The 27,604-nt window shown below is 44.2% G+C and overlaps 1 protein-coding gene across 2 annotated transcripts in view; it reads left to right on the forward strand.

Moving 5' to 3' along the window:
* The window catches only part of MYOF (myoferlin), a 680,400-nt gene that overhangs the window by 423,153 nt on the left and 229,643 nt on the right, over positions 1 to 27,604 (forward strand). For both annotated transcript variants that reach the window (XM_078643399.1, XM_078643401.1), the window contains 2 exons: positions 9,885 to 10,058; positions 11,735 to 11,834. In XM_078643399.1, coding sequence (XP_078499525.1) covers positions 9,885 to 10,058; positions 11,735 to 11,834 — 274 coding nt within the window. The remainder of the gene's footprint in view (positions 1 to 9,884; positions 10,059 to 11,734; positions 11,835 to 27,604) is intronic.

A 27,604-nucleotide genomic window follows, 5' to 3' on the forward strand; every position in this document is an offset into this window, starting at 1 on the left:
TGTGTACCCTAGAAGGCATCTAGGCATCTCTCATTTGAAGCCCTATATGTCTGGATTTAGAAACTTTTCCAGAAGTTGGATTTCCCTCAGCGAAGCAAACTGGCAAGTTGAAGCCGACCAGCAATTCAGTGTTGATGGCGGCAACTTTGATGGTGATCCTGCTCTTCATTGGTTCCCCTGGCAAATTGTTTTTATGTCCCACTTCTAGTTTGAGGTCAGGAGATGTAAACTGTAACACAAGCCAAGGCTCCAGGACTTGGTGGAACCATGTGGGGGTTGACACTCACTCCAACAGAGGCAGTTGTTGGCAGATAGGCCTCTGGAACTTGCAGTGTCCCTATAGCTCGAACAGGTAGTCAGCCAACTGACCCTTGCGGTCACTATTGGGTCCTGGGTTCAAGACAAGTAGGACCAGCCTTCCATCAGATTCATTAGACAGGGCAATCCTTCATTTGATTCTTCACTAGTCAATGCGTGTTCTGAGGGTGAAGGGCAAGCCCTTAGTCACGTGCTGAAACCGTCCTGGTCAGTTCCGCCCCTCCTGTTTTTGGAGCCAGCCTGACTAGAGACAAAAGGGAGGCAAGCCTAGGTGTGAGCTTCATCTGCTAGTGGTGAGAAGCATCCTTTGAAACTCTGTGAGGGGCTGAGTGTCCCTCCCCACACTCAGAACCCTTTGCCCACTGTCTAGGAGCAATACACATCTGACCTCAAGGAAGCCATCAGGAGTCACGTGACAGCTGGACATCGATTGGAAAGCCTTTTGGTTTTAAAAATTAAAATGACAAATTTTAAAGTGTAATTTCCAAAATAATAAAATAATCAACTTGAGTTTTTGATTAATATTAACATAAGGCCTTTAATTATTTTTCTGGCTCATCTCAAACTGGATTTAGCACATATTAAATGCAATTGTGTAAACCCGGGAGAGCAAGCCTTGCCACTGTGAAAACACGGCTTTGGAGATTTGTCACTGCCTAGGCATGTAAAAAATAAATATATACGCTCTACTTTTTAAGTACCATGTACCCTGCCATATGGGCATTTATGGCCTACCTTAGGAGGGACTTATAAATATTAAAATTTAAGGGATAGGTCTGGCAAAAGCTTCAGTTTTCCAGGTGGAAGAGACAAATTAAGACTGCACACCCAGGCTGCAGTGGCAGGCCTGGAGAAATGTTTCACAGTGGTACTTTACTAGATAGTACTATGAGTGATGCAGCCCTCTAGTATTTACTTCACATGCTTGTGTACATATAGTACCTTATACCAGAGACTTAGAGTAAATTATATGTGCAAATGAGGTTTATTTCAGTTTTACCATGTTTAAAAAGTAGAGCACAAACTCCTTACCACTGGTTGGTAGGGGCAAAGTACACAGTGTTATATGGCCAACAAAAACTGGTTGAACAACAGAAGGCTAATCTGGGGGGAAACCATGCAAAAGATGGTCATTTTAACACAGGGCACATTCAAACTCCGAGTAAATTTAGGTAACATTTACAAAATCACCGGTCTGCATGCATTTTCCCTACTATAACAAGCTACGTGTGTTTACATTAAATGTAATTGCCAACAAACGGACACTTCTATACTAGTCTACATCAACATTACTGTTGCTAAAGATGAAAGTCCACAACAGGTTGGAATGGCAAAGTTCAGTTATATGATATATTGCCACAACTTCTCTCCCTCACACACTCACTGCCACTTTCCCCTGATCTCAAACCCGCTGACTCTAGGGACACACACATTTCTCATATCTCCCTCCCTCTTTCTCTATTTCTCCCTCTCGTCTTCCCTTTCTCTCAACACACACAAGCACATACACACTTTTTGTCTTCTCTCTCTTCTTCCTCTTTAAAGACAAAAAAGGCAGAGCTGCTTCTTCATTGCAAGATTAGACTGCTTACGAGACCTTGCTCAATAGTGGCCCATTCACTGGGAGAACTTCTGTCACCAATCGTCTGAATGGTTAGATTGCACAATGGCTATGCAGTACGGTGATTCCATTCATTATCAATGGACAGCCAATGCTCTCTCCCTATACAATGTATTGTTGATTAGTTCAACACTTTAGTCCTTTTTAGGTGGAATGGAATTTCTGGTGTGCAAGGCAGAAGATTCTGAGGCACTGCTTACCCAAATACTCTGGTTGATTTAGAGAAATCACAAGTCTTCCCTTCTTAAGCCTGTAGAACATTTTAAAATACCAAATATTTGAGAAGCCAAACAGTGAGTCAACAATGGGTAAGAGTGTTCTCTGTTTTTAACTGGACCAGCATCACCATTCAAACAAGCATTTGCAATGCAACAGGTCTCGCATTTGCGAGATTTTGAGCGATTTGTGTTGTAAATTACAATGATTTTACCCATATTTTTTGGGGGAGTTGTCGGGAAAAAGACCTAATATTCGCTTGTGCAATGTTGTGCTTACAACAAGTTTGCGCTACATAAATTATTATTGCAAATGCTCCATGCAAACATATACATGCACATGGCACATATGTAGATATAGATGCATGTATGAGTACATACATGTCTATTTACATATTTACAGATATGCATACATATATGGCATATACTAATATACATGCATGCGTACATACACGAATTCATACATTTATACAAACATGAGACATACATGCATACATGCATACATATACATTCGTACATAGATATAACTGAAACCTAATGCCCAGTTTGTGAAGCTCCCAGAATGGGAAACTTCTAAAAACAAGATTGCATGCAAAGCCAAACACTTTGATTTGAGAAGAGAATCCCTCGGAAGCTAGGAGAAAACAAAGCCATCCCTTGAAGAAGAAACCTGCATTAAAGTGGCATGATACGGACAGAAGAAACGTGACTATCTGCAAAGAGAATTCAGAAGCCACACCAAAGTGAAAGTGCCTCTCTGCTTTTTATGAGGCAGCTGCACATGAAACAAGTGATATAGTGTATTTTATGGCTTGAAATGAAGAATGGCTAAGTGGAAATTCTATCACAGTGGCAATATTAGCTCCTTATATTGTATAAAATGCACAACCCGCCCCTCTTTGTGATGCGAAACTTCACTTATTCCCTTATAGCAACATCCTTGGACAAGCCTTGTACTCCAAAACATTGGTCCTGTCTACAATACACAGAAGCAGTTTTATACTAGCAGGCGGGCCTACATTTCACGGCACTGAATTTTGAATAATAAACTTGGGAACCCCGAAAGGAAACCAAAACAAGTGTACCTCTTTCTTCTGGCAACACAGCCTTAAATCCATGCTTCATGACCCAAACCCAGCATAACTTCAAATGCGCCACCAGCAACAAACAGAAGTTAACACGCATTAATGAAGCTCTTTCCACCATGCCTTGTGCTGTTTTAACTTTAAGGTTGCCCCCCCTCCCCCCCAGCCAAACAAGCCTCCTCGTTCCTTCATTCAAGTCCTGTTGTAAACTAAAGGTTGCAAAATGAGAACTTAACCAGAGTAGACTGTCCTCGAGACCTGTGGAAGAAGGCATACATTGATACATAGGTGTGAAACAGGGAAGCAATAATTATTTTTTATGCAGATTTATATAGCGCAAACTCGACCCGAATGTATTGGAGCGCTTTACATGAGCACCGGTTAAGTTACACAAGGACACATCTTGTGATTTGCTGAGAATCACAAGATGTGGACGCGACCCCGACTCTCGAACCTCTGTTTCGAGCACGAAAGTCGGCAGTCTAGCCGACGGACCACATCCACTCCCCATATTAAAATGCTGCTCACGCGCTACGAACTCAGTCACGTACCATGACGTGGACATGTGACCCCTGCGACCAGTGTGGGTGCCCTGGATGTATGTCCTATATTTTTGGTTCACTGAAATTCAGAAGTGATGCAAAATATATAGAGATTATTACCATCCCCTACTCGGTGGCTGTTTAGACCCCGCCCACTGGAAATGTTCATAATTTGCCAATCGCAGTAAGAACAGAATTTAGTACTCACTTTCGCGTTACAATCACAAGAACGCTAAAATCCGCCAGCAGTCACGAAGCAGAAAATAACACAGCAAGTGAGGCACGGGCCCGCTTGTCTTTCATCGCAGACCAATGGAAAACAGTACACGAGCTCGACTCAACAGGACTCGTAAATATGCCCTTAAATTTATGTCAGGTTAAAATTGATAAAATGCTTAAAAGGTGAATGTAGAGCAGCTAGAGCAAGTTGTGAGACAAAAATCTCGGGCATCAGCTGGTCAAGAACCGGGTGCTTTGAAGGCCTGTCAAGCTTTCTTCTAGACTGCACAGGGAAAGGGTGGCTCCTTCCGGTACCATAGAGGTGTTCTGTATTTAATGGTACACTTGAAAGGTGTCAAATGTTCCCTTAAAAGGGTCCCAGTTAGGAGGGCAAAACCAATCGGGCAAGAAACCTTCTTGGAAAACGGGTTTCTCCTAAATGATAATGAAGATTAAAGTAGAAGTAGATAAGCAAAGCACACTGACATGAGGGCAGCCATAGCAGGAAATCTTACAGTGCAGCACTGGATGTGAGAAAAACACAAAAACATTTGCAACCACTTTGGGGGAAAAAAATACTTTGCATAGTTCACAGCTCTCCTTGGGGTGGAATTCTATGGGCGTGCTCCAAATGAAAACATTTCCTCGAAGGTACACTGTCAATCTCCCTGATGATGTTTTGCATTCCAGAATAAACTGCGGGGGTCGCAGAGTCTTGCCAATACAACAAACTGCAGAACATTACTGGAAACAAAATGCCTGTTAAACAAACTATTTGACAAGGAATTCCGAGGACAAGCAAAATAATCCCTTTCAAGGTGTCAGGCGCAGACCTCCATTGCCTGCAGAGTCCCTACGTGAAGGTGTCCATCTCCTTGACTTCCGCTCAAGGGCTCGCAAGGTTGCGCTCCCAATGGCAGCTCTGATTGGTGCACACTGGCTGTCGCCATATACGGATCGCCTCGGCTCCAACAGCTGTCTGGCAGTTTTGTCAGGGCCACGCATGTCTGCCTGTAGTTCATTTCACGCCTATTCTTTTTAAGTCCACATGAAAGTAGACGTTGTTTGATGATAGCAAGACATTTTATTGCTGTTTTCTTCTTTGCCGCCCAACAACCGAGTGTTCCTCTTTGTAGAACAGAGCTCAGTGTTCATCTCCGGCGGCGCATGTCGCCTCCGAAAATGCTGATGGAAAAGCAGTTCCTATCTTTTATTTGTAAATGTCGCTATTATATGTTAGCGGCCTGGATCTAACTGGCGTGCAGACCATTATTACCCATGTAGATGCCTCAGTCCCATATCATTACATTGGCAGGAGCTTAATCTGGGATTGATAAATAGGCAGTTCCACAAATCTGGCTCATTTCAGCTGGGGTTGCCAAACCAGGATTAAGAGCCGGTTGCGAGTAAATACAAGGAAAGAATGCACGCCAAAAAAGCACTCGCCAGTCATCTGCTGTTTATTTTTGCATTGCGCTTTCACTATAAAGTGAAAGCGCGATGCAAAAATAAACACGCGGCCTGCTTTCCTTCTGTCGTAAGCGATTTCTTGTCTTTATGGGGCCACGTGTTTCAAACGCATGGCCCCATAAAGATAAAAAATCGCTTACAACAGAAGGAAAGCAGGCGAGGCAGTCCAAGTGGGACGGCACAAAAAGCCAAGGGGAGGCAACACACATGGCTCTTTTCCAATGGCTGGCTACTGTTTAGCATAAACAGTGACGCCAGCCAATGGAACAGAGGGGCGGGGGCTTAAAGCCCTTTTGTGAAAGTACTCTTCTGCAATAAATCTTGCCGAGCGAGCTACGCATGTGCGCAGCAACGCTAGGCGAGACCTAAAAACAAAGGCTTTTCTTTCACAAAGAAGACCAGGTCACACCACCATTTAGTTTCATATAGGCTCAAGCTGGTACTGGTATAGAATACTCATCTCTGTCTGCCCAGGTCAGATCCAGGCAAATATGAGGCAACTATGAGCTAGGGCCAGTTACTCACCTCTCCAACTTATTGAACTCTAGAGTTGCTGGCATGCCAGGCTTAGCTTGAATAAAGCGTGAGACTGTTGATGCACAATTCAAAATGCTGAGCTGAAATGTAAATGGCCGCAATCAGAAACTCAGTTCTCCTGACTGGTGCAGTTTTGTATCAACCTTCCCTTTTTGTACTTTTCAAGACGCATGGGCTGTCAATGCAGTTCACTTTCAAGGTTACACCACATTTTGTATGCCTTCCTCAAAGAGACCAGTGGCAGACCTTCAGGGAGAATGATAATTTAGGTGTGTACGATGCTGGCCTATAGTATAAGGGAACCATATGGACATTCTGCAACTACAGATATCTTTTAGTTCTTTCATGCATCTAATGTTGTTTAACATCTATAGTAGACAAACAGAGAATGGAGTAGAGCACACAGTTCTACATTGCCTGAATACCATCAAATCCTCATCTGAAGCTCCGACAATGAAAGGGAAAACAGTACTTGCCTTAGAGGATGACTTTACCACCACCGTTTAATTTCCAAATGATTATAGATCAGTCACAGAAAAAGAGATTCAGGCATGAGATGGTCTTTTGGTGTACAGGAGAGGGTTATTTAGTATTGCACACACAGAGGGTGGCCTAAGGGCATGTATTGGAATAACCAATTCAGACGCTCCGAGACATTACACCTTTGCCAATGGCCCACAACAGAGCAGTATAGACTACATTATGACCGATCTTCCTAGCTGGCATTTTGTCTTAGACATCACTGTGACCGTGATTAGAAAGGGATCATCATCTGTTAGCTGTCCATCTGTCATCTCAAGCTTTCATCTCGTTGACTGGGACACCTGTGGGTCAATTTACATCACACTGAAACATATGATATTCAATTGGAAAATAAATAATGTGGGAAAAGGTTCAGTCTGAATCCAGCCATCAATCTGAATAAATGACACGATAGCTAATGTTTTAACCTTACCATTTCTACCATTATTTGACCCCCCCAGCAAAGCCTGTAAGTTCAAGTGTGTAGATTTTACAACTTTTTGGAACAGCTTTCTAGACCTACTGTGAATCAGTTGACCCACAGATTTAGAAAACACCCTAGGCTAAACAAAGTCTGTAGATGTGTAAAAGGATTCCTACTTATGGATCTAGGAACAATGATGAAGGAGTAATAGTATATAGCAGAGTGCTGGAGTGAGGATTTGGTTTAAATTGAAGTATTGTGGTGTACCTTCTGGGCTAATCTCCACTTTCTGGGTCTCCTGGGTGTAATGGGTCCTTAGCATGATTTTAGAGATCGGGAGCTGTACATCACAATTAATATTAATCACAATCACTAATCTATTTTTACTCAAAAATGTGTTAGTTATGAGTTAAATGGTTTTATTGATCAAATCTTTTAGTAGTTTGTTTTATTTGGCAATTCACAAGTTAAATTTGTATTAATCTTAAGCAAATGATAGAAATATAAAATCAAATTTCATCAAATATAGTAAATGCATTAAAGTGTGGTTCTTATAGAGTAAAGGTGTTGGAACCCATATAGGGTCCTAGTTTCAGAGAGAGTTAGAAGAAAGCATAAAGCTTCAGCATTAAAGTCCGCTATAGAAAATAAATTGATAAAGCAGAACTTCCATAAAGAGATGTTCAAGAAACTCCTTAGACTCTCAAGCAACTTGGCATAAAGGTACTGGTCTGGGTAAAAGGGTCCGGACAAGTGTCCGGAAAAGAGTGTGGGCAAGAGTGTATAAAAAACCTACTCTTGAACATGCACTAATATAGAGAACACATTTTGCGAATGTAAGCACTTCAGTCTTCATCCTTCACCTAGCCAACCAACTTTCGATGCTCTCCTGGGAACAGGATCACTCATATTCTTCTCACAGGAATACAATAGTCCACAGACAGCAATGTTAGGTCCGCAACTAATTTGTAATGATTTTAAGTTCATGTGGGTCAGTTTCTCATTCAGGTTCTCTTCCCCCACATTTAAACTACAATTCTAACCTTCTAAGATCAAGTTTCTAACAAGGTCCATGTAGAAGTTTAAACATCACTATAACGAAAAGAAAAATATTTAGCAAAGAAAATCATTAATTTTCTTTATGAATGTTGCATCTTCCTATATGACCTCTCTACTACTTCGTTAAAAGACTAATTTCTAGCAATTTCTAACAGTGATCTTTTGTGTAAATTGAAAAATTCTTTGAAAATATATCAAAACATTACTGCAATTGTTATTTATTAGGAAAACATATTCATTGAAAGGTCCGGGAATAAACTTCTTATGCATAGTTAGTGTTAGTTAAATGAGCACATCAAGCATTGTTGATTTAGCCTCTTGAAGCCTAATACTAGTAAATGTGACTGCTTACTGCATATATTCATTTTTAAACACATTATTTTCATTAAACCTTACACATTAATTCTGCACATTATTACAGAAGTCTATTTTTTATATGATTAAAAACACCTTCCCAAGAAGCCTAGTAAACAATAAAAAATGGCATAGGAGAGCTCTAGATGGGAGGTCTTTAAGAACATTGCCATTTCAAAAGACACTCAAATGTTTTATAATTCTATTGTCCACTGCAGGAAATATCCCACTGCAAATTAAGAAGTTCTACTTAATGTTCGCCATAACATGCACACTTCTGTTATTTTTCATCTTGATCCCCCAGCTACTTTCAACATGGTAACTCACTCTGTTCTCATTTGTAGGCTGCTTAAACTTCGGATCGTTGGTACTGTTCTTATCTGGTTTAATTCCTATCTTTTGGGTTGTTTATTTTTAGCTTACTGGAAAGGAATTGTTTTCTCTTATCACCCTGTCCTTTATCAAAGGTAGGATTTCCTGCTTCTGTGACTAGAACCTCTCCTCCAGTGTATTTCTACCACTATCATATTGACATCTTGAGCTAGAAACTGTGGTGTTGTCTTTAACTCATCCATGAACTTTTCAGACAACTTTCTTTTGTTGTGAAGTTCTGTCTTACAGCTTCATAACATCCTGAAAATCTAATCTTTTATACTCTTAAACTTCTGCTTCACCCTTTAGTGTGAAATAAATGATGTTCTTATTTATATTTTAGGCTTCCAAAATATTGGTCTCGCAGGCATTCGGAATAATCTGAATTAGTGAATCTTCTCATTTTACCCTCAATTATTGCAACATAGCTTTCCTTATCTTGCTCACCTTTGTTGGTTGCCTCTTTCATCCCATTTCAGATTCCACTGTCTTTGGACCATTTTGAGGTATCTGCATTCTATTGCTCCACTATATCAGCCCTTTAATCTCATGGTACAACTAGTTCTCTTTGCTGTGGTTATCCATTATTTATTTCTGTTCCTTAACCTCCTTGTGCTCCTTCACACTTTCATTCATACACACTTCTTGCTCTTCAGCTTTTAAATGATCATCTGTTTCCTTCTGTTGAGCTCATAATCTGTCTTTAAGAAACTGCTGAATGGTCCCTTTTAGCTACAGCTAATTGAGTGGAACCACAATATTATACAAGACCGCTATAGTCTCATTAGATATTCTATTGCCATCTTTGCTTGTCATTATCGCGGTAAACCTGAGGCTGAGCAACCATTGCATATGTTTGAAAGCTTAATATCTGGAATGGGCAGGATAGCATTAAAGATGCCTCTGTAGCATGAGTCTTACCGATCTGCCTTTTTTTGTGTGGTATCAACAAGAAACTTAATATGTCTAGGGAAAATCTGTTGCTATAAATAGTGCCGCTATGGATTTGACATTGTGCTTTAAGACATTCAACATTATTTTACAAATCTCATCTGTGGTATGTGAATTATGAAGAAAATGGAGGGAGACAGATTCCATATCAAGAAAGATTTTGCTAATTTATGAATTCTCATAATTTCCTTGCAGGAAGCCATGTCTCTTGAAGATCGAGAAGGATGGGAATATGCCTCTCTGATTGGCTGGAAGTTTCATTTGAAAGAGCGCAGTTCGGATAATTACCGTCGCAGACGGTGGCGAAGAAAAATGTCTCCTGCTGAAAGCCTTGGTTCCGCAGCTATTTTTAAATTGGAAGGTGCTCTAGTAAGTACTATGGAGAATCCCTATGTTCATGGTATTTCAAATCATGATGCTTGGGTCCTGTGGAAGACCAAATATGCCTACAATTAAACCATTGGTCTTGAGACTTGCATACATTTGTTGTGAAATTCAGCCACTTCAAAACATGCTTTGCATATTGCAGTCCATGCCAAGAATCGAATGATTATAAACTCCCTACATAGTGCTCAATAGTGTCAGCAAGAGTGGTTCTTGTATAACAAACTGCTATCATGATTGTGTGCGAAAATACTCCCCATCTAGAAGTGCACTGAATGTACATGAAATCGGGCAAAGGTGTTAGCATGGTGTGCAGAATAAACATCAAGTAGACCTGAGGTGGTTAGAATCTGCTATCCATCAGTGTACAGGTTTTGAAATCCAAGATAGAAGAAGACATATAAGCGTGGGATACGTCTGATGTTGGGGTATAACAAAATAAGACTTGCGACATCTAGAACATGATAATGGCTGATACAGAAATAATCCCTACTCAGCCTTTTGTGAATTCCATAAATGAAGGTGTATAGCACAAAATACTGACCCTCTTGCCCAAGGGTCCCCCTACATTTGCTTTTTATGGAATGTTAGAGCAGTTCAATAATTACGTTTTTTATGGGTCACACTGGTATATTTGGTTGGACAATGGACATTAGAAACAAGTGGCCCGCAACAACTTTCGGTCTGCATTCCTTAATCAGATTACCAAGAATAACCATCATGTACAAAGTGTAAGTGATCCGGTGTCTTTGATGTTTTGCTGGTGGGAATGAGTGTGTACTATTTCATTATAAAACGTCTTTGAGGTTAAGACACAAAAATCTACTAGCAAACTTGAAAAAGTTGACTGCAATCAATCATCCAGAAAAAAAAAATGGAATACCTGGACAATGCTCAACATGAATGTGTATGTTGATGTTCTGAGTGGGTGACCACAAAAATGAAAGTGAGTTAAAATGCAGTTTATATGGATAAGAAACAATTGTGTTTGTGTGTGTGTAGAAGGGTTCACTGAAAAAATTGAGTTTGGTCAGTACCCCCTATAAGTTTGAAAGATAGGGTTTCCTTGGACCTTAAATATCACCAGAGAGTAGCACTTCTTAAGCAGTGATTTAAGGAATGGAGTTAGTTTGTGATGGTGTACTCAAATTACTCTAGATTGGAAAGGCACTGTCTCATATGTCACTTTGAGAACTACTATTGTGTGTAACATTGCAGCAGAGGTACAGGTTATCTGATAAAGGTGCAACGATGACTTCAACAGAGATTAAAGAATTTTTAGACCCAGAGGCATTTAACATTGAAAATCTGCTTTACGTTACATTATCGGGTGGCTAACATTGTTGTGTAGCATTTGTAATTAATCTTGGCTAAAGCTACAGAGCGAAACTAAACTGTGAATGGAAAGTGTTGAGGAAGATGATTTAAATCAACTTGGTATAGAAAAGTTTATCAGATTTGCAGTGTGAAATCTCAAACAAAATACCAAATGTGAATAGTTTTGTGGGAAAGCTGAGAAGAGCAGTAGTGGATGAGAATGAGTTTAACAGGAAAGAATAAGCAGAAGTCTGTTCTGATGAGGTTTCGTGTGATAGATGCACCGCAAGAGGAGTTGAAGATAAAGATAGCCATAATGTCTTTATTGTTCCATTTAAATTTAGGGCGCAGACTCCGGTGATCAGGGCGAGAAGACCCAAGAAAAGGAGTCTGCTACTGCAGTGTTTGGTGCCAATACTCCAATCGTTTCTTGCACCTTTGACAGTAAGTGTTTTCATTTTGCACTCCGCAACTATTTTAGGTCCCACTATATATAGTTGATCCGTTAAAGAGCTCTTCTCATCAATCCATCAAAAATAAGCATACAGAGCAAATCGGCCATCTATCAGTAAATAATTTCCATGTTTTTTCATGATTTGCCATTGTCTGGATGGACCTCCGTCAAGGCCTTGGCATTTTGAGGATGATTACAAGATTCAATTTGTCTTCCCGTTACATTCTGGTGTTGAGTTCAAGTAGACCTTTTGTTGAACTACAGATGCATCATTACATTTAGTTTGAAATTGAGACCATGTGTTTTCTTTAATGTATTTACTTTGCTGCCACAACATTTTAGATTTAAGATCTTTTTTATTGATATCAATAAATCAAAGGAGAAGAACTGCCCATCTACTTTCACCGGCCGGTGGTGATGCAAACAATTACGAGAATCCATGATGTAGGCAGGAATAGAACATGTCCAACAATTGAGAACAGAGTGGGGCGTGAGAACATTGGAACAGCATGGAAAAAGGAAGGGGGGAATGGTACCCTGCGGAATGCTGCCTTTGCTGAATGATATGGAGAAATGACCAACCCCAAGGGGGGGCGATCTATATCGATTAATCAGGGGGATTGTAAGTGCGCTACTTACCCATGAGGGTCTCAAGGCATGGGGGACAGCAGCTACGTTAAGTCGAAGAGCCAGGTCTTGAGTGTTTCCCTGAAGATGGTCAGGGAGGGGGCGTGTCTGATGTCAATCGGGAGCTTGTTCCAGGTCTTGGCAGTGATGTAGTAGGAAGCTCTTCCACCTGTTCTGGCTTTGCGGATACGCGGGGTTTTAGCGAGGGTGAGGTCGGCAGATCGGAGGTTTTGCTTGGGTACGTGGAAGGAGATCCTTTTGGTGAGGTACTGGGAGGTATTTGTAGGCGTGGGTGAGTATCTTGAAAGTGATGCAGGTGTTGGGTGATGTGTTTGTGTCACGGGATGCCAGAGGTTCTGTATGATCTGGAGTTTGTGGAGCAGAGACTTGTTGATCCCGGCGTAGAGGGCGTTTCCGTAGTCTAGTCTGCTGGCTGAGTGCGTGGGTGTTGGTCTTCTTAGATTCGGGGGGAATCCATTTGAAGGTCTTTCGGAGGATGCTTAAGGTGTTGAAGCAGCTGGAGGCAACGGCGTTGACTTGTCGGGTCATGGAGAGGGAGGAGTAGAGAAAGATGCTGAGGTTTCGGGCATTGCCCGAGGGGGTGGGGGTGCTGCCGAGGGCAGTGGGCCACCAGGTGTTGTCCCATGGGGAGCGGGAGGGGCCGAGGATGAGGACCTCTGTCTTCTCAGAGTTGAGTTTCAGGCAGCTTTTGCTCATCCAGGATGCCACATCCTTCATTCCTTCCTGGAAGTTGTCTGGTGGTGACTGGGTCCTTGGTGAGGGAGAGGATTAGCTGGGTGTCGTCTGCGTTGGATACTATGCTGAGTCCATGGTATCTAACGATCGTGGCGAGGGAGACCAGGTAGATGTTGAAGAGCGTGGGGCTGAGCGACAATCCTTGGTGGACTCTGCAGTTAGTTTCCGTGGGTTCAGAGTTCAGAGAGGAAGGGTGGCAGTCTGATTCTTTGGGTCCTCCCGGTGAGGAAGGAGGTGATCCATTTGAGGGCGGTTCCCCGTATCCCAGCATTGTGAAGTCTTGCGGTGAGTGTGCGGTGGGAGACTGTGTTGAGCGCTGCAGAGAGGTCGAGTAGGATCAGGGCTGCGGTATGGCCTTGGTCGAGAAGGGTGTGGATGTAGTCGGTGGTGGCGAGTAGAGCGGTCTCGGTGCTGTGGTTGCTTTGGAATCCAGATTGGGAGGGGTCGAGGATGGAGTTTTCTTCGATGAATGTAGTTAGTTGGGCATTGACGATCTTCTCGGTAACTTTGGCCGTGAAAGGGAGGAGGGAGATGTGTTGGTAGTTCTTCAGGTCCATGGGGTCTGCTGACAGCTTCCTGAGCAGGGGTCTGACTTCTGCACGTTTCCAGTCTTCGGGGAAGATGCCGGTCTTGAAGGTGGTGTTGATGGTGCGCCGTAGTTCAGGAGCGATGGCATTGGCAGCCCTGTGGTAGATGTGAGGCGGGCAGGGTTCTGTGGGGGCCCCTGAGTTGATGTCTTTCATGGTCGACATGGTGTCCTCGGTGGTGACTGGGGTCCAGGAGGAGACGGTAGGCTGGCAGGCATTGGCTGGCTGGCATTGCTGGAGGGTGAGGTGGTTTCGGTGTCAGGTGTCTAGTCGTTGAATTGGTCGTAGAGGTCCTTGTTTTTCAGGTGGAAGTAAGAACCAAGCTTTTCACAGAGGTCTTGGGAGGGGGTGATGTCCGTGGTTTGCTGGTGGGCTTGATGACGCTGAAGAGCTCCTTGGAGTTGCTGGCATTGGCGGTGATCTTGTTTCGGATGAAGGTCCTTTTCATAGATCTGATGAGTTGGTGATATTTTTTCATGGCATTCTTGTAGGTTGTGATCTTCTGGTGTTTTGCTGTTTCTCCAGTTCTTCCTCAAGATGTCTGCATGTGTGTCTGGATTCTTGGAAGTCGGTGTTGAACAAGGTGGCTTTACTGGGGTGCTGTCTGTTGGAGGTGCGTAGGGGTGCAAGATCTGTAGGAGAAGGTTGGTTCAGTTGGGTCAATCTAAGGATCTGCAAGTATAGTGGGCATGTTAATTCTCTAAACTCCTCCGAGAGGTATCTAATGCAGGGCTCCCACATATTGTCAAACCAAGGAAGGTTGTGTGCTGCCACTGCCGTTAGCTACTCCATTCCAAGAACCTCCCAAACTTTATGTAACCAGTCTAGGTGTTTGGGAATTATCAGTGCCCCATTTGTAGAGAAAGACCTGCTTTGCGGGTCCCAATGCCAGTCTAAATATTTGACTTTTATACAACTTCAGGGGATACGTCAAGTGGTTTGGGAGCCCTAAAAGAATATAGCTGGGGAATTTGGAGATTTCTGTATTGAACATGGTGTTCATTGCTCCTAGCACCCTGTCCCAAAAGAAGGTTAGTCTGGGGCCGGGCCATAGTATGTGCACGAGTGTACCTGCCTGCCTGCAGTGCCACCAGCATGTGCGATCTTTATTCATGTTCCAGTGAGCAACCCTCGCTGGGGTAAAGTACCAGTAGTGAGCAATCTTCAGGAACATTTATTTGCTAGAGGTTTTGAGGGCAGAGGCTGAAGCTTGATGGAGAATATCACTCCAGTCCTTGTCTGTAGAGGTGCACTCGCACTTCATTTCCTACCTGTACTGCACAGCCAATTTCAATGGCTTCCACGAGGCGATGAAGAAGGTATAGATAGATGTCAGAATCCGTTTGTCTGAAGAGCAGGTGATGAGCCACTTCTCAAATGGTATATGGAGCCAGGGCTGTGTCAGCCAGTGGCAGATGGAGATGTATTGCCAAACGCCGATTGGATCTGTGGGAAATCCATGAGTCTATCTGCATCAAACAGATCACCCACATGTTTACAGTTAGCCTCTTGCCCAGCTGTAAAGACAGACCCACTTTGTGCCGGAGGAAAATCTGGATTTCCTAATATTGGCCTCTGAGGTGACAGATGGGTGGACAGGCCTTATCTTAACTGTACCTTGTCCCAAACATGCACTGTGGCACGTAATACTGGGGAAAAGTACACCCCTGGGGGGGGGGGGGGGGCGGTGGGGTTTTGGCAGTCAAGGCACCTTCCAAATCAGAATGCCTGCCACCGCTTGATCAATAAAGCACCAGTGTTTTTCAGTGCTAGTCTGGGACCACTCCACCACGTACCTCAGCTGCGCAGCCTGATAGTAACATTGCAAATCAGGGACCCCCAGCCCACCCTCTGCCTGTGGAAAATATGCCCGAGATTTAGCCATCAGTGTTCAGGGCCGGACTGGCTACCGGGCAGTTGTGTGTGCTGCCGTGCTGGGGGCTAATTTAGTTGATGGGGACCTGCGTGTGCAAAACAAAATTTGTTTTGCTTTTTTTATTACAAATCGCACGCAGGTCCCCATCAACGAAATAAGCCCCCACCACGGAGAAATTAGCCGTTAGCTCGGCAGCACACACAACTGCCCGGTAGCCAGTCCGGCCCTGTCAGTGTTCTTTTGTTCTCCCATTTAAAGTCCCATATGAGGGACTGCAGCTTTTCCAGCATCGGCGGGGGGCTGAAGTGCCAGTGTTAGCAATATGTAGAGGGTTTTGTGTAAATTTCATCTTGGCCGCGGCTTGGCGACCCAACCAGGAGAGGCCATAAGTCCTTCATTTAGATAGGTACGACTGCATATCCACAAGGAGGTCACCATAGCTATGGGCGGCTGTACTTTCGGGGGTAGAGAAAATGTGGTTGGCCTAAATAGCTATGCGTTAGTCTGTCCATGTGAAAGGAAACTTGGACACAAGTTGTCTGTGTTGCGTTAGGAATAGTCAAATTGAGTATGGAAGACTTCTGCAAATTAGTTTTAAAACTGGAGACTTTCTCAAATGCCTCTAGCTCCTCAATGAACTTAGGCAAAGAGAAGGATGGGACAGACAAGGTCAGCAGGATGCCGTGTGCATAAAGCATAATTTTTGATTCCCTACCTCCCATTTGGTTGCCCACAAGCTGTGGGTGTCTGTGTACCCGTTCTGCAAAGGGCTACATGTAGAGAGCGAAAAGTAGGAGGGATAGGAGTAATTTTGTCTGGTCCCACAGGTGATCGGAAATGGCACGGATAGTATCTGATTAACCCATAACCTGGCCCTGCGGGAGGCATAGCACCACCAAATCCCATTGACAAACTTGCAGACCCCAACCCTTATGGACCAGGACTGTGTGGAGATATGGTCAATGGACACTGTAAAATGCCTTCACTGCATCGATAGAAAGGAGGAGAGATGGCATGCATTAGTGCTGCACCTTGTCCAGCAAGTGACAGACCCTTTTTGTGTTGTCACTGCAACTCCGCTCTGAAACAAATCCAGTTTCCTCAGGGTCCAACAATCTCTAAGTATGGAGCAAGTCGATGTGCTAGAATGCCTTTAAAGATCTTCGTGTCCTTGTTCAAAAGCGAGATTGGGCGGTATGAGGCACATTGTGTATGGTCCTTTCCAGCTTTGGGGATCACGGTAATAGTGGTGACCTGCATAGACTTCGACAAGGTGCCATTAGCAGTGTAGGTGTTAGAGTTGTGTTAATATGGGAGCCAGCAGTGTATCGTATACTTAATAGAATTTGGCACTGTAACCATCTGGCCCTGGGGCCTTACCTGGTTGCAAGTGTTTGGCTATAAGGACCTCTGCAGTAGTGATATCCTTATCAAGCTATGGGGCAGCAGCCTGATGGATAGTAGAAAGTTGAACAGCCGATAGGTAGGCATTAATATCCACCATCAAGAGGTCTTCTGCTGAGCAAAAGGTGGGATAGCATCGCTTGAAAGCCTGCGCAATACCCTCATCTTAAAGATGCGGAGAATTGTCCAGTCTTACAATCTTGGTCACTCCTTGGTCCACGGCCCGCTAAAGAAGGCGGTGGGTGAGCATATGGCCGGCCTTGTTGCCCCCCATAATAGTTCTATTTTAACCGAAGGAGTGCGTTTTCCAACCTGCCCATGTCTAGTGCTTTTAATTGTTTCCAAGGCGATACCAAAGGGGGTGTCTGAGCAAATCAAACACTCACCCCCAGTCAACTGATCTGGGTTTAAGCCATCATCATTCTTTAGCTCACTCCACCACCCCAGTTCTGACATGGCCATATGCAAATCAGTCTGACCCTGTGCCTCATGGGAACAGTCCAGCCCGAACTGCCAAACCATGTCTTCCCTGGACCGGAAACAAGCATCCTGGGACCGGTTTCGGATTCATAATCCTCATCAGCCAGGCTAGCTTGACTCCAGTGGCAAAGTCAGCAAGGGACCCACGTCTGGGCATACCCTGCCAACTTAGGGTGAACAAAGCAAAAAAAGTTTGTTTGTGAGAGTCTACCAGTTCTTTGATGTTATGTTCTAATTGGAGGAGTTAGTCGCACCGAAATCTATTTAAGTGAGTGGCTACCGCAATAAAGTGCACCCATATAACAACTTTTAGGGTTTCCCCTAGGGTTGAGATGGGGATACCAGGTGTATTGACCTCTAAAAAGGAGGTAGTATTCACCAAGATGTTTGGGAGTATGTGGTCGTAGGTGAGGACTTTCACATTGTCGCCAAGTGTGCAGAGTTGCCTCAACTTTTTAAATGATGATTTATGGATTTTCAGTTTGCGGCTTGAATGTCAAAGCTTGTCCTTAAATAAAGGTACAGTACTATTTACCAATCATCATTGAGGGTTCATTTATTTTACTTTGCCGTCATTACAACATATAGTTGGATTTACATTTTTATTTTTAAGAAACGTTTGTGGACAAGCTTCTTAAAGATGGAATACAAATACTAGCCCTTTGTCAATCGTATCTAAGCAATACTTCATTGTGCAATCCCTTTACGTGTAGCACTTATAATGCAAATTTCATCTTTGTCTCAATTTATAACACTCTTCTGTAAATGTATAGCCATCTGCCATTGCAGTCTGCTGAGCAAAAGGTCGAAGCATACCAGACAGCGCAGCAGTCTGGTTTCCTAGAGACCTCTTGGGGGCATTTGGAAAGCTTTCCTGGGCATGCATTCTGCCCATTGCTTACCGTTGGCTTTGTAACTCACAATTGCTTCCTTTCATCTTGCTGGCTTTATATGTTTTAGGCTATCTAGCTTGAGTTGATCTCTTCACTTGGCCATGATCTATTTATAGTATCCTTCTGCCAGTGCTCAATTTCTGTAAACAGACCTTTAAATCTTGTTCTTAACTTGTCACATTTGCTGTGCATTCAAAGAGGGAGCTTTGCATTTACTTTTCTTTCTCTGAGTTCAAAGAGAGAGTATTTATGAGGCAATCATGCTCGATACTTGGGATCTGCTGGACGGAAGGCTGCATGATGTTCAGTAGTGGCTGGTGTCTGTGCAAAGTGGTGAGGCGGAGGAAAAGTTAGGACATGGAACCGACAACCAAAAACAAAATAATAAAATAACTTACCTGTTCGACGCTCCTCTTGGACTTCGTCAACGTGCACTATAGGCACAGGCTCCCATAATTCCCTGGGCTAATCCTGAAGCTGCATGAAGCGTTCGGTTAAGCCTGAGCGCTGTGGATTTGTGCTCCCAGGTAGACTGGCAGCCTGCGCCTGCTCTCTCCAACCCAGCAACACAGCTGTGGTTGGAGAGAGCTTCAGTGGCACAGGACTGTTTGAGCGGCCTGAAAGCCCAACAAACCATCATGCACACTGACAACCAGTGCATCTACCACTCCCCCTCTGCCTGTTATCCCCATGGCCTCACCCCCTAGACGATGCTAAGGAGAGAAATAAAACAATAATAAAAACAGGTTCATTATCATTTTATTTTCCATTTTTTAGCTGTTGGCAGGGGGGCAATTCTCCTCCGCCATAGCAGAGGAGCCGCCGCTGATGTTATTTTGTTGTAGCACACAAAAAATGTAAATGTCTGTAAATAAACTGGGCAGATATTTCAGGATATATCAGAATTAAGAAAGCACAATTGAAGCACTTTTTTTGTTATTTTAAAGTGTGGTGGAAACAAATATTTGAATACATTCAAAACAAATTAATGCAATAGGTGATGACATTGTTTGTGTGTTGTATACTTTTATCAGTAAAAACTATATGTCTGTAAAAATGTAATGGCCATATCCATTGAACCCGTGTTGGTAATGGCAGTGTGCTACCACACCATACATATTCAACTTTACCCCACTCTACTCTGCACCCCTCAACACCACTGCATTCTACTCTGCACCACTCTGCACTATGCCACTTCACTCTACGCCACTGGACAACTGCAATTTATTCTGCACCACTCCATGCCTCTACACTCTGCACCACTCTACTTTGTGCCAATGCAGTCTACTCTAATCTATTATACTGTGCACCACTGCACTCTACGCCACTCTACTCAGAAATACTGTACTTTAAGCCACTACACTTAAGGCCAATGCACTATGTATCACTCCACTCTACGCAGTGCACTCTATGCCAATCAACTCTATGCCACTCTAATCCACTGTGCACCACTGCACCCTATCCTGCATCACTCCACTCTACTGGGCACCACTCCATTCTACTCTGAAACAATCTACACTGCGCCACTCCACTCGGTGCTGCTGCAATCTACACTGCACCACTCCACTCTGCACCACTCTACTCAATGCCACAGCACTTTACTATAAGCACTGCATTCCATTCTATTGAGCTCCATGGCAATGCACTCCCTACCACTTTCTTCAAAACCAATGCCCATTGCGCCTATCTACGCTGCACCACTGCACTATGCCATTGCCCTCTATGCCATTGCCCTCTATGCCATTGCCCTCTATGCCATTGCCCTCTATGCCATTGCCCTCTATGCCATTGCCCTCTATGCCATTGCCCTCTATGCCATTGCCCTCTATGCCATTGCCCTCTATGCCATTGCCCTCTATGCCATTGCGCTCTATGCCACTCTGCACCACTGTACTCCTCCACTGCTCTCCACACCAGTCTACTATGCACTCTCCGCCACGGAACTTTACATCACTATACTCTACTCAGCAACACTCTATGCCACTGCACTCTAAGCTACTCTATTTTACTCTGTGCTACTGCACTGTCACTGCACTCTACTCTGCACCACTCTATTGCACTCTATGACCTCTACACCACTACACTCTACGCTACTAAAATCTACGCCTTTCTTCTTTACTCTACACCTATATACTCTGCACCACTCGACTCTATGGCAATTCACTCTACCCCACTCGACTCTATTATGTACCACTGCACTCTTAGCCACTGCACTCTACACCACTTCAGTCTGTCACACCACTCTATACCACTCCATGACACTCCACACCAATTTTCTCTACAGCACTGCACTCTGCCACTGCATTCTACACCAATGCACTCTACTCTGAACCCCTCCACATCAGTGCAATCTATGTAACTAAATCTACCACTGCACAGTCCACTCTACCCTGCACCATGCCACTCTGAAACAATCTACTCTGTGCCATTGCACTTTGCACACCTGCACTCTGCTTTGCACCATGCTACTCTGCACTACTGTGCTCTATGAAACTGTACTCGAAACCACTGCACTCTCCGCCAATGCACTTTACACCACTTTACTCAAAACCAATGCACTCTAAGCCACTGCACTCTACCCTCCTCCACTCTACTTTACTTTGCACCACTCTACTCTACACCACTGTGCTTTGCGCTACTCTACTCTAAACCACTGTGCTTTACGCCACTGTACTCTTAACCACTGCTCTCTCCGCCAATGAACTCTAACCAGTTTACTCAAACCAGTGCACTCTATGCCACTGTATTCTACACTGCTCCACTCTACTTTGCACCAGTCTACTGTACACCACTGCACTCTGCGCTGTTTGACTCTAAATCACTGCATTCTCTGCCATTGCATTCTACGCCACTGAACTCTACAACACTCTGCCACTGCACTCTACGTCACTCTACACATTGCACTCTACATCCCTGCTCTCTGCGTCACTCTATTCTACTCTGCACCACTGTACTCTACTCATTAACCAATAGCCTCTACCACGGATCACCTTAAACGAAACGGATTCAGAACTCAGCTGCCAGGATACTCTTACACACAAAACCACAAGACCACATCTCCCTTGCCTTGAAAGCCCTGCATTGGTTACCGGTTGCCAGAAGATCCATTTTCAAGGTGCTTTGTATCACCCACAAAGCGATACATGGAACGGGACCGCTCTTCATTAGGAATAAAATCACCAGAAATTCAACAAAGGAACCTCAAGAAAAACAAGCATTTGCAATGCAATAGGTCTCGCATTAGTAAAGATTTGAGCTTTTGGCGTTGCAAATAATCATGCAACACCAATAGCTGTAATTTTCAGTAATGCGAGACTTAAGTATGCCACTTTGGCACAAAATTCACACACAGATGACAGACAATAGGAGTACGTATTTGGTAAACAAAAGATATGTGATTACAATGTAAGCTATAGAGACAACACATAAAAATGAAAAAATACAACATAATAGAGGGTCGGAGTACCCTTCGTTCCAGAACTGAAGCATTTCCTACATGCTATACTACAAAGGCATGGTAGTTGTTTATTTATCTTATGCAACTAACAACCATTGGCAAAGCCAATAGTACTGGCTTGTTGTAAGTGTAATGTTACTTGATGTATGATATATCTGGATGTAATGAAAGAAGAAGCAAAATACCAGTCGGGCAACACACTAAGCTAAGCACTGAATTTTCGTTTACGTGCTTTTAACCTCACTTTTAATTACATCAGCAGTGGCAGGTGTGCTCTCTGGCAGATATGGCACGACTGTGTCACCCGTTGTCTACTACAGATGTAGTCTACATCCTCAGCTGGACTGCCTTTCGGAAAGCACTCATGGTCAGCGGAGGCCAGGAATGACAATCCCTGACATCGCCAACTCGTGTGTTGTGACTCAGAACTCAAACCGATCTCACTATTGTGTGAATCTGATTCAAAGCGCTCTGCAGCTACCACAAGGCGCTTTACAGTGCTTCCCAAAGATCCATGTCTGTGTGCCAACCCCAGTCTGTAAGGCCCTCTGCGGTGTCTACCATGGTAATTGTATCAAGACGGGCCAGGACTGGGGTCGTGTAATGCAGCAGTGAACACCGCCAGTGACTGCGCTGCCACTGAAACCTAGGGGCAAAAGTAGGGCTAATGACCTTGGATAAGGCTGTTGGGTGGGCGAGGCATCTCCAAAAGTTCAGAACACCACCAACATACCTGCTCAGTTTTGGTGGTTAGCTATGTACCAGGTGCCGTCTATCCACCTGTACAGAGCCTGTAAACAGGACCCAAGGACTCTCTACTGCACAGCTCCTGCGCCTGGCTGACACCCAATAAAATGCACAGGAATTCAGACACCTGCATGAAAATGTCTGCAGGGGGACTTCTGCAGGGGGACGTCTGCAAGAAGATGTCTGCAGATTGGGCCTGCAAGAAGATGCCTGCAAGAAGATGCCTGCTGGCTGATGCCTGCAAAATGAAGTCTATAGAATGATGTCGACAGGAGGGCGTCTGTAAGAAGATGCCTGCAGGATGACATCTGCAAGAAGATGCCTGCAGGATGACGTCTGCAAGAAGATGCCTGCAGGATGACGTCTGCAAGAAGATGCCTGCAGGATGACGTCTGCAAAAGGACGTCTACAGGATTATGTCTACAGGAGGACATCTACAAGATGACGCCTCGGAGTGTAAATAAGCTGAAGTCCGAGGAGTGGCCGCTTGAGGCCCCATCAGGAATAAACCTGGAGTTGGAGGCAGCCTGATGCCAGACTATTGTTTTCGTAGTTGGTGTAAACGGAAACAGGAAGTGTTGGATAGCACGCCCTCATCTTGCTGTAGGCTTGGTATAATGTGCAAACATCAGCTGGCCCTTAATGCCACGTGCTGGTTTGGAGTGTGATGGGCTTGGCCACTCTACGAAATGGAGTCCCCAGGGAGCTCGATTAGTCGAGGTTTTGAATTTAGTAGAGTTGCGCAGGCGCAGTGGGTCTTGCTTGTATCGTTTCACTGCCTTTAGATGACGTTACGTTCCCTTTGATCTCGTCGTCGCAGGTTGAACCCTGTGCCTCACCTTTAGCCCCTCAACAACTCTAGTGTTTGCTGGTGAGAGTGCGGGGAAAGGCAGGGTGTGGCGACTGCAGAAAGTAAAAAAGACTCTTACGGCGCTGTTTACGTTCTGATCCTGTGGCTCAATGGATGACCCCTGAGAACAGAGTCAGCAGGGACAGTGTGGGTGCCATAGGACAAGTCCCCCATAACCAACGTCACTCAAAGGCCTTTTAAAGCTTATCTCTGCCCGCTCTCTTCTGTTGATCCGGACTTGCCTATGTGCTCCTCGGCGCTCCTGCGTTTGTCACTATACAAAAGACACAAACTACTGGCCTTCTTGTGACCATTTTAAGAAGCCTAGGGGCTTCCAGGGCTTAGAGCCATGAAGTGCATAAAATAGAAGGCATAAGCAAGCCTTGGCACAGGGCTGTGCCTGTGGATCTCCCGGAGGAAGCGCCGGGGACAGCCCCACATTCCTCCCTCGTCATCTGCTGTCACACACGGGCTGTCAATCAGCGGGGAGTTTGTGCAGGAGACACTGTGTGTTCCATGTATGAAATAAAACAAGAGACAGGACAAATCTGGTAGCAAAAACGAAACTTACCAGCGGCTGTCTACAGAGAAGCTCACGCGCGCGGAAGCCGCCTCCTCCATATACAATGCTGCGCGCGCCAGAAGCCCCTACCCACCGTGCTACGTCAGAGCCTCACGCTCCTGCCGGGCTGTTATCGGCGACCGGGCTGGACATGTAGCCACTCCCTTTTGACATGATGCCGGATGACATGCCCCCAGTGATGGAAGCCCTGCATGTGCCCGGTGAGCGGGATTGGGAGGGTGTGTGCGTGCTTGTGTATGTAAGCCCTGCTTGTGCGGGGGGGGGGAGGGGGTGAGTGTGCGCGTGGGAATGTGTGTGCGCATGCGTGAGTGTGGCTGTGTGTGTGTGTGTGTGTGTGTGTGTGTGTGTGTGTGTGTGTGTGTGTGTGTGTGTGTGCGCGCGCGCGCGTGAATGAGAGAGGCGAGAGGCTGCTGAATGTTGAACAGGAGATGTGCACGTGCGCGCCCACGAGGTGAAATCCGCCGAGGGAAAGCGCGTGCATATCTTCTGTCCAACATTCCCGCAAACGGGCGACATAAGGTCTTTCGCTGACGCGAGACCTAAAAACATGGGTGGCACTTCCTTCTCTGTTCAAGCACCCAAACTATGGAACTCTTTACCCCCAACATAAGATCCACAGATAACCACCTTATCTTAAGAAAGCTACTCCAGAATGTGCTCTTCCCCACGTAAGCACCATACACAAACAGAAATATACAGCATATCCATCTGAATAGAAGCATTTATTTGTACTGTGTGTATCGCTATGTATAAACATGTAGAATAATTACGTTTTAAAACAAGTAAATAACATTAGTTTTCAGTACAACAATTGAAAGCCAGAGTTTAGTTAATGCATCTTTAATATACATTTACTTACTTCCATTATGCAGCTATATACCTGTATCTATATATTTATTACTTTTTTCTAATTCAGCATATCTAATACAGCAACATATTTTTCACCCTATACCTCTCAATATATCCTCTACCTCCACTCTTTCACCAGAAACCCCATACTACTACTATGATCCTCAAAATAAGCCTTTCTCAACTCTTCCCTACTCTACCCCTCCTTGCATTCTCATTCCTCTTTTACTATACCGATCCCCCAAAACAAGCCTTTGTAAACCCTTCCCTCTGACTCTTCCCCTCCACATCCCTTTTACTCATCCCAAGCCTCCTCCTACTGCTATGACCAACCAAAAAATAGCCTAAATCCTTCCCTCTTCTATCCCTCTGCTGTCCTTTTCAATCCAAATAACAGACTAACCTCTAAAATTAATTTCATATTTCACTATACTAATTTACCACTAATCCATTATGTGTTCCAGGGGTAGCAAGCCTTATATAAATGCAAACCAATTTCCTTCTTCTATCCCTCCGCTATCCTTCTCAATCCAAATAACTGACTAATATCCAGCACTGATATTTCTTTCATATTTCACTATTCTAATTCTCCATTAATCTTTTATGGAATCTGGAGTAGTGTGCTACCCGCCAAAAAAGCGCTTCAACGCCCCATCAGAGGTAACAACTGCTAAATAAATACAAAACTTCTTATCCCTTCTATCCCTCCACTATCCTTCTGAATCCAAATAACTGACTAACCTATCTACCACTCAACTTGCTTTCATATTTCACTATAGTAATTCGGCACTAATCCTTTATGGGTTCCAGAGTAGCGTGCTACTCGCCGAAAAAGTGCTTTGATATCTTGTCACGGGTAGTAAGCACTATATAAATGAAATTACAATTACATTTACGGCACTCTACACCAGTGCACTCTACAACACACCACTGCACTCTACTAGACTCTACAAGACTGCTCTCTCCACAACTGAATTCAATGCCACTCTACTCTGCGACACTACATTCTAATCTGCACCACTCAATTCTACGCCACTCTACTGCTCTTTACACCAATTCATTCTACTACACTCTACTCTGCGCCACTCTACTCTGCATCGCTCCACTCTCTGCCATGGTAATCTACTCTGCGCCACTAGACTATACACCACACTGCTCTGCTCTACACCTCTGCAGTCTACCTTACGCCACTGAACTCTATGCCACTCCATTTTACCCTGAAAGTCTACTCTACCCCACTGCACTCTACGCCCCTGTGCCACTGCGCTCTGTTCCACTCCACGTTGTGCCACAGCACACTACTTCAAGCACTCCACTGTATACCACCCACTCTACTACACACCACTTTACTCTATAGCACTCTATAGCACTCTACACCACTCTATGCCATTTCAATCTACTACACTCTGTCCCTCTATTCTACAACATTCTACTCTACAACACTCTACAACACTCTCCTCCACTTTTCACAACACCCTCTACCCCACTCCATTCTGCTCTATGCTGCTCCACAACACTACTCCACTCTGCACCTTTCTGTCTACTCACTCCCTACATAAACTACCTGGGTGATGCTATTTAACACAGCATTAAATACATGAAGGGCATCCTGTCTTGCTTATATTCACAATGGTAAGTGCTGCTTCGCAGCAGGAAAAACTATTGTGTCTTAATTGTTTACCTAGATAAAATACAAGCACTTATATTTGCGACCATGAGCCGGCATTGATAGCAGCACAAAGACATGGTTTAAAGCAGCACACCTTTCTAATTGTGCAATATGTTTCTATACAGCACTTTTGGTGCTATTTTGCTCCATACTTATTTGTGATGGTTAGTGTGTTATGTGACTTCAAAAATATATTTGTGCATTTCTCTACGTAAGTTATTACAATGTATGTTTTCTGCTGTGAAATTATTAGCACTGATCATGAAAGTAGCAAATTGGGGCTAAGTTCCACACTCTTGTAGTATGAATATTTAAAATCTAGTACCATGTTCCAAATTAGCACTGACGGATAGTTTCTGTAATACAACCACTGATGTCTTTCTGCCTCCCCCCCTATACCAGCAGAATAGGAGTGTTGGTAACCTAGGCTCTGCAGGTGAATTAAAATCCTCTTCACTGTGTGGCACTTCGTAGTCAATTTAATGATTGACTTCTACTGGTGGAAAATATACATTGGACTCCTGCTTCCAGCGAGTACAAAGAAGTCATTGATCGAGATGCCTATTAGTAATATTGATACAAAAAGAACAATTGATGGACAGAATGCAGCACAATGTCATACATTCACCCCAGTACAGAGATCTGGGCCTGAATCCATTGTTTTTATGCTCACCATACCATTCCATTTTGAACCCAGCCATATGCAAATCAGTCTTGACCCTGTGCCTCATGGGAACAGTCCAGCCCGAACTGCCTGGCCATGTCCTCCCTGGACTGGAAACAAGCATCCTAGGACCGGTTTCACCCCTCATCAACCAGGATAGCTTGACTCCAGTGGCATTGAGAGCACAGGACCCATGTCTGGGCATACCCGTCCCACTCGGGGTGACAAATGCAAAAAGAACTCCTTGTGTTTGCTTTGTGTGCACTAAGTTGGCAGAGTATTCCCAGATGTCAGTTCCCTGCTCACTTTGCCACTGGA

Source organism: Lissotriton helveticus, chromosome 5_1 (assembly GCF_964261635.1).
Source record: "Lissotriton helveticus chromosome 5_1, aLisHel1.1, whole genome shotgun sequence".
Lineage (NCBI taxonomy): Eukaryota > Metazoa > Chordata > Amphibia > Caudata > Salamandridae > Lissotriton > Lissotriton helveticus.